The sequence below is a fragment of the Cryptomeria japonica genome, chromosome 10 (assembly GCF_030272615.1).
Source record: "Cryptomeria japonica chromosome 10, Sugi_1.0, whole genome shotgun sequence".
Lineage (NCBI taxonomy): Eukaryota > Viridiplantae > Streptophyta > Pinopsida > Cupressales > Cupressaceae > Cryptomeria > Cryptomeria japonica.
In genome coordinates, this window is record NC_081414.1 from 134,906,472 (window position 1) to 134,915,549 (window position 9,078).

The 9,078-nt window shown below is 33.0% G+C and overlaps 1 protein-coding gene across 1 annotated transcript; it reads left to right on the forward strand.

The window, feature by feature from the left end:
- The first annotated feature begins 7,200 nt into the window (after positions 1-7,200).
- Positions 7,201-8,211, forward strand: LOC131030889 (ATP-dependent DNA helicase PIF1-like). The gene has a single exon (XM_057961845.2). The coding sequence runs from the start codon at positions 7,201-7,203 to the stop codon at positions 8,209-8,211; it is 1,011 nt and encodes a 336-aa protein (XP_057817828.2).
- The last annotated feature ends 867 nt before the right edge of the window (positions 8,212-9,078 follow it).

The window sequence follows — 9,078 nt, forward strand, 5'->3', positions numbered from 1 at the left end:
AAAGTCCTTGCAGACCCTAACAACATCAATGCCCGAACCTTGACATTGTGAATTAAAATGACCCAATTTATCTATACGGTCATCAATATCTCTAGTACCCTATATGCAAATGTCTTGATTCCATTTCCCTATGGAGGAAGTCATTATAATGGACTTGGGAAGTGGCTTTGTGAGGTTTAGCAGTAAGCATACCCTGATAGTTAAATGGGCTAGTTCATATGGGATAAGATCGTGCTTGATAAAAATACCCATTTGGTTAGCCAAAATTTCCACAATATTTGGATCACGATATTCAAGAGGGAGCCTCGGGAGAGTAATCCAAAAAGGCATGAAAAGAGGGGGAACTGACTCCATGCTAAAATTTGGAACCCATGCCAAAGTGATAATACCAATACCCTTACAGAACCATCCCTTATATCTATGAACATAATTTCTATATTCTTTAGAATCAAAAATGGCAATAAAAAAGAGAGATTGCTTATCCATCAAAAAAATATCCTTCAAGCCCAACCAATTCTGTTTAGCCCAAAATGAAAGTTGCATAAAGGAAATAGTAGAATGAAGTTTACCAATGAGGGTTGTGGCATGTAGCAGATCTATTTGTTAGGTCCCGGAGACAACTGAGAGGGGGGGTGAATCAATTGTCTAATAAATTCAAACCAAAAACTAATTAACCAACTTAATGCTTAATGTCTGTAAACCAGTTAAGTATGTCGGCAGATAGTGTTAATAGTAAATCACTATACCAGTAAGGATTAATACATGAAACATAAACATAAATTCATCCACAACACATGACACCAATATTTGTATGTGGAAACCCTATAAGGGAAAAACCACGGTGGGAAACCTTACCCACAATCAGATGATACTACTGCAAATAGTAAGTGTACAAAAGGGGTCTGCACATGCAGAAAGGCCAACAGCCTAGAGCTCACTGCTCAATCACAAATGGGAGTCACACTGACTACAGTTGGATGGTTAAATCCAATAAGAATGTACTACACAAAAATAGCATCTTCATATGCTGGATTCAGTACCGGTGTAATGCTGATATGCTTCTACAAAAACCTAGCTTCACCTTCAAATGATGTCTTCATGTAAGCCTCTGCTTGATCTCACATATACCTTCACTTAAATCTTTTTCGCATTCCACATTTGATCTTTACAAATAAGATCTTACATTTATACCATACCCTAAGACCAATTTTAGTAGGTCGGCTCTACAAGATATTACAATAAAAACATTTTACAAATAATATAATATCTGATGCAATAACTGATTAAACATGTTGGCTTAATGCATTTACAACAATAATAAATCATCTCCATAGCGTGCCATGCTGATCTCGAAAAGATAAACCTATCGGTGTAACCCTAGATAACCTGGACCTATTTGCCAGTAAAAGCAAATATGCAAATATGAATATACCAATGATTATTACTTCAAAATAAAGTGTCCACACAATGTCTTCAACATTACCAAATGTCTTCCATGTCATTCCAGGTACCGATGAACAATATATCCTGCCGGTGAATCATATACCAGTAACTGTTGCACAGATTACTGCTTGCCGGTGAATGTTGCTGGATCTCCAAAGTAGGTGTGTTCAGTAGGTGTTGACATCAATGACAAAACCATACCAAAATACCAACACTATTTGAGGCTGAACAAGGTGGTCTGACAAAATGATCTTATAAACACCTTCAGATTTGCCTAATTTTCCAATGTTAGCAACAATCTTGTTCTTTGGCGAGACTAGAGCCCGACTAACCTCTTTAGTTGTTTCATTTAGACATTGCCCATTACCTTTTGCATCCGAGTTAAGTGCTTGTGGATCAAGAAGTAATGTGGAAAGGGTTTTCTTTCTCCAGCTTTGTGTAATCTGTTTTGGTTTGAAGGGTGCTCCTTGACGCAAGTTGTTTATTGGGAGATTGTTTGGGGTTGAAACAAATTTGGGGTTTATCAACTAGGTATTGTTTGGCCAAGTCACATATGATGAAAGATTAGCAGGATTAGCCTGTGATTCAGATAGAGACCGATGTGAGAATGGTGGTGTCCCCTCACAAATGTCAAATGAGGGTTGTGGTGTTCGATCTAGTCGGCATGCAAACCGATGTCGCAGGCATCTTCTTTCTCTCCCCTTATCCTGATGCCTGCCTGGAAACCGCTGGACTCCATCAAAAGAGTGTCTATTCTTTGATATATCATCATGTAGCTGCCACGTAACCTACCTAACTCCCACAGGTCCAAGTCCTAGTAACCCTGGTTGCATGTTTTGCTAAATCACTCTGAGTTACTCAATGCTCAACTTCCTCTCACGGTTTGCCCTCGATTTTTCCAATTTCCTATTGCATTGCTATCAGTGCTTAATGGCTTCTCCAGTTTGGGTTTCTGTGCTGGTGTTTCGCTATTGATGGTGTTTTGCTTTAGGTTTTTTGGATGGTGGTGCTCAAAGTTTTCTTTTCACCATTTTCTCCATCCTCTGCGATCTTGGTCAAAAAAAAATTTTACCCTTCGTCACTAGTGTCGGGTTTCTTTTGCTACTGTAGTTGCGTTATGTTGTTGTCGTGGCTTTTTGCTACTGTTGTGGCATTTTTGATGTTGCTGCCGTGGCTTTTGCTCGTCCTCCCTGGCGAGCCCCTGGTCTTCTCCTCGCCTCTAACCGCTTCTTTCTCTTGCATCGATGGAGGCCCGAGCATGGCGTTGTCTTTGGGCCCTTCAGGCTCTCCTTTGATCGTGCCCCTACTGCTTTGTCAGCCTTTGGCACTATCGTGCCCCTCCTTGAAGACCCCACTGGTTCTCGCGTTTTGGTCGTCGGGCTCTACGTTCATTCCTTGCTAGTTTCGAGCCCTTTGGGCTCGCTCTTGGCCACCTCTTCGTTGGTTTTGAGCCCTTTGGGCTCCCTTTAGACTCCCTGTCACCGCCGTTGGTGTTGGTTGGTGTTCCTCCCGGATGCCATGGTTCGTGTTCGACCCTTCTCCCTCCTCGTTGTAGACTCGAAAACCTAAAAAAAAAATATTTTTGACATATAAAATGTTGGATAATTATCTATTATTGTAATTACTCCTAGAAAACATTATCTCTATGCATTTTATTCTAATCTTTGTTTTTGATAATACGATTGAGCTCTTTGTTTTGGAATGTGGGTTTTTCTCGAAAGCATTTTCTCATGTAAATTTGGTATTTTTTATTTTGCACGTTTGAAGATGATATTGCCTATGTGCATCTAATTTGTAACTGACTAAAGGTTGGTAAGAAATTTTTGCATTCACTCTTCTGTTATATTTAGTATTTTAAGGGTTATTCCACACTTAGCTTCTTTTCACTTATCCTAGGACATAATTTTTTTAAACAATGAAGAGGCAACGCTCATATTCAAGAGCTCACAAATACTAACTTAAATCTTTATCTTTATTTCATACACTAAGAGATAATTAACATTTAATAATATCCTATTCATTCCATTCCACGTATGCTAAAGAACCATTGAAGGGTTTACTAGACAAATCTCTTCCCATATAGACTTTCCATAAAGATGTGTATAACTTTGGAAAAGATCTTGAAGGTTATTGGGAAAATGATTACTTCATCTAAGCATCTCCAAAAGAAAAATCTATCACTCATTAGTAGTCAAGTAATTAGGTAGGATATGGTCATCTATTTATTTATTAGACTTATATTGGAGGCATTGAGAAGGACTTACAATCCCAATTGAATTGAGTTTTTCACTTGTGAGGATGTACTTACGAAGATTTGTCCATGTAAGGCCACCAAATTTTGGGAGATCATTTTTCTCATAAAGTAAATTAGTGAACCAATGTAGAACTCCATCTGAAAATTGATGGATCTCATAACCAATTTTAATTGAATATTTGTGTGATTCCACTTTCATGCAAATGACTTCAAGTTTTCACCATCTTGAAGTGTCATAGGTTTATCTTTGAGGATCTTATTAAGAAAATGTTTCACCCTTTGAGGAATGGGTGTCTTATCAAAATCCTTCCAACTTTAGTCAGAGACTTTGTTCCCATGTTCTATGTAAATAGTCAGCTTATCTCAGGTCAAAGTTTCTCTACGATTTGAAGACACCTAAATAATTTTGTATAAGAATATAAAGGGACTTCCCTTCTCTAGTAACCTAACCTAAATAAGTTGAACATCGATTATAAATACTCCACATTAAGTGATAAAAACTAACAACCTATAAGAGAGCATAAACTTCCAAATTTGCAAGCCTTTAAGTGGATTGGTGATGCCAAGGATGTGATATGGAGTGGTACAATTCAAATACTTCCTTTCTAGGAACTTAGCTCCAAAGTGCAAAAGGGTTTGAAAATATTCTCTAATCTAATTTAACTTTATTTTATTTTTGAATTTACCTTACACTTGTTCCCCCTCTAATTTTCATTTCATTTTAGTATCCCATTTGATTAAAGGGTTTCTTTTTTGTTCCTTTGACCCCTCCCATCAGAATTTTTCATCATTCCATTAAGAAATTAAGTTGCTCGATTGGTGAGTTGAATGTAGGATGTCAAATAAATAGGCACTGGCTATGCAGCAATGTAAACAACACCTCATAGCCTAGGCCTGCCTCTAAGTACCTGCCTGGAAGTACCATGTTTCTTCTGCCTTGTCCGTGCATCGTGCCCATCATCTCTTGCTGTAAATTCCCTCTGCCCTGGGTAAGTGTTGACATCACAGGGTAAGTGAGGGCCCCACAAAATGCTCGCCGACTAGCCCCCTCTTTAAAATTCTTTGCTTATAGTTTTGTAAAAAAATTATTTAGTAGTTTATATGATTTATTTAATAAATTTTTTATTATAGTTTTAGTAAAAGTTAATATTTTTATATATATTTTTTAATTCTATATTATTTATAGTAGTTTATATATTAAGTTGATATTAATTTAATTTATATAATTAAATAATATGATTAAGTTAATATTTATAATATATTTTATATATAATTAAGTTGATATAAACCTATTTTATATAATTAAGTTAATATTTTTTTTATTTTTTAAATATATTTTTTTAATTTTTTATAATTTAATTATATTGTTTTTATTAAATTTTTATTTTAATTAAATTGATATTAACTTGATATGAATTTAATTGATTTAACCTAATTGATATCTAATACATATTAATATCAATATCAATAGATATAATTAAGTTAAAATCAATTAGGTTAAATCATATTAACTTAATTATATAAATTAGGTTAATATCAACTAGGTTAAATCATATTAACTTAATTATATAAATCATATTAACATAGTTGATATTAACCTAATTTATATAATTAAGTTAATATGATTTAACCTAATTGATTTTAACTTATTGATATTAACTTAATTACGCCGAGAGGCGTAACCTACAGTGGCGGCACGGGGTGGAGTGGGATGGCGTGACCGTGTTAAAAAAATTTTGTTAACTTTTATAAATTGAAAGCCGACAAGTAATATTTAATAAATATTATATCTTTTTGAACCGACAACTAAATAATCATAACGTTTCAAACTAATATAAATATCGATGAATGTGTAGAATTAAAAACATATTACTGTGAATAAATACAAAAAAAAATTATCACCAGCGAGTGCGAATAGTGCGAATACTTCAAATAAATTTACCAGCAACTGTGAATAGTGCAAATAGTGCGAATAAATTTACCCAGAATATAGTGCAAGGTGGTGCAAATAAATACTCTAAAAAAAAGTAAGTCATTTTCACTTTATTTTACCTATAATGTTAAATGGGTATTATATATACAATGGATAATGATATCTTTTATTATCTTTTTAGTAAAAGTAAATATTTTTGTTAATTCTATATTATTTATAGTAGTTTATATATTAAGTTGATATTAAATTAATTTATATAATTAAATAATATGATTAAGTTAATATTTCTCATATCAACTTAGTCCTAACCCTAAGTTAATATTTTTTAATTCTATATTATTTATAGTAGTTTATATAATTAAATAATATGATTAAGTTAATATTTCTCATATTACATATTTTTAAATATGTAATAATTTATAATTAAATTTGTAGACTTCTAATAGAAACACTCATTGAGAGGGACATTGGAGCACAAGAAACATGTCATATGTTACTAGAGTTACCATTGGTAGAAAGTAGTAGAGTTTTTGTTACTTTAAATGTTTCAAGAGAGGTGTTCAAGCCAGTAATAACAAATGAAGAAAATGATGATGAACGTCACCTAAAACATTTCATTGAAGGATACATGGATAGACCATATGCAATGGAAAGTGTCACACTTATAGATGCAGCTAGATCTTGGACTTATAATTCCAAGAGAAAAAGAGATAACAAATGGGAAGCAAGGATTATAGCAGCTATTGTGAGAGTGTTTCCAAGATTTACCACCGTACCTACACATCAATCAAAAAAATGGGTTGATTTTTGTTGGTCAGAGTTATTGTTGTGCAAGCCATTTCGTAATATCCAAAGAGATATTGGACTTGATGATAACATAGTTATATCAAATTGGGAGTCACTCAATTATAATCCATGGCATTTGGAATGGAGGATTATAACAAATGAAACTGAAGATAATAATGATTCTGAAGATGATGATGATTTACCAAATAATCAAAATACAATCGAACATGAGTGGGAGATCATATCAAGACTACATCATGGACAAATTATGGATGTAATAGAAATAGATATGTTGGGAAGAAGAGATATTGATAAACAAAATCCATGGAGTGCAGAATATCAAGGAGATGATTACACAAATAAAGCAATAAATTTTATCAACACTATGAAAGAGAATGGCTTATTAATACCTGATGATATGATGTCAAGTATATCATATGGAACCTTAGGTGCTAAGCAAAAAAAAGCACTTGATATTATTATGTCACATTGTAATCAAGATGACAATGCCATGCCACTATACATGATAATTCAAGGAACAGCTGGAACAGGTAAATCATATCTGATTCATGCAATTCGTCAAACTCTTAATGATGCATCATGATCACAACATTCTCCCTTATTATTACTAGCACCGACTGGAGTTGCAGCATTTAACATTGGTGCATCAACAATTCATTCAACTCTACGATTACCTATTGCAGATTTTGTTGAATTAGAAGGCACAAGACTCACAAGTCTCCAAGAAGAAATTCAACATATTAAATATATATTGATTGACAAAATGAGTTTTATTGGACAAAATTTGTTACAAAATATTGATTCAAGACTACGTCAAGCTTTTCCTGAAAAATCAAACATGAGTTTTGGTGGAAGATCAATCATTTTCGTAGGAGATTTGGGACAACTACCTCCTGTTAGTGACAAACCACCTTATGATAGTAATGTGCATGCAAAATTATTATGGCAAGAGTTTAAGACAGTTGTTACTTTGGATAAGGTGTTTAGACAAGATGGAGAAACTGAAGACCAACAAAGGTTTCGCCAATTACTCACAAATATTAGAGATGCACATCCAACTATAGATGATTGGAAATTATTGATGACAAGAATAGATGCTTCATTACATCCAACAATTAAGGACGAGTTTGATAATAATATTCATCTATTTGCAACAAATGACAATGTGCATAACCATAATAGAAAAAAGTCATATGCATTAAGAAGACCAATAGCCCGAAGCATTGCAAGTAAAGAAGGTAGTACTAATCCAGCAGGAGGTCAAAATGATGAGTTAGATGTTGAATTATTAATTTCTAAGGATGCAAGGGTCATGTTAACATCTAATTTATGGATAGAAGCGGGTCTTGTGAATGGAGCTTTAGGATACATCCGAAATATCATATACAAACCTAGATGTGCCCCACCAGATCCACCAACATATGTTATGGTTGAATTTGACAATTATTTTGGACTTCCTTTTGAAGATGCATCTCCTAATTTGATTCCTATTTCACCAATACAAAGGGGCCGTACACATCAATTGCCACTACGATTGGCTTGGGCACTAACAATCCATAAATCACAAGGATTGACTCTTTCAAAGGCAACAATTGACATAGGACCAAGAGAAAGGGCAGGATTAACATTTGTTGCTATATCACGTGTTAAGGCCTTGGATGGAATTAGAATCTCACCACCATTTTCATATGATCGTTATGAAAAAATGAAGACAGGAAAGCAACTTGCCAAAAGGAAAGTAGAGGAAGAAAGACTAAAATCTTTGGAAACATAATATTTTTATGTAATGTATACATTGTTGAATTGAACTCTTCTATTAAAATTGGGATTAAATTTGTGTTTTTAAAGATGAAATGTTGCATTCAATATGAATTCCTATTGTACACTCCATTGAATATGATAGGCATCATGATTTGTAAAGGATAAATATGCTTTATTTAAAACAAAAGGTGATAAATTAATACTTTACATGTCACGTTGCAGATGCTACTAGCCTAGATATCTTAATACATCTATCTAAAATACGCCGAGAGATATCAGTCTCGAGGCGCCTAACTATTCTCAACAACAATTTAAAATAGGCGCCTTGAGACTGATATCTCTCGGCGTATTTTAGATAGATGTATTAAGATATCTAGGCTAGTTATATAACCTATTAATATTAACTTAATCATATTAACCTAATTGATTTTAACCTAAATAATATTAACTTAATTATATAAATCATATTAACATAGTTGATATTAACCTAATTTATATAATTAAGTTAATATGATTTAACCTAATTGATTTTAACTTATTGATATTAACTTAATTATATAACCTATTCATATTAACTCAATCATATTAACCTAATTGATTTTAACCTATTGATAAAGTTAAAATCAATAGGTTATATAATTAAGTTAATATCAATAGGTTATACGATTAAGTTAATATCAATAGGTTATATGATTAAGTTGATATCAATAGGTTATATGATTAAGTTGATATCAATAGGTTATATGATTAAGTCAAAATCAATAGCCTATATGATTAAGTTAATATCAATAGGTTATATAATTAAGTAAATATCAGTAGGTTATATGATTAAGTTGAAATCAATAGGTTATATGATTAAGTTAAAATCAATAGGTTAAAC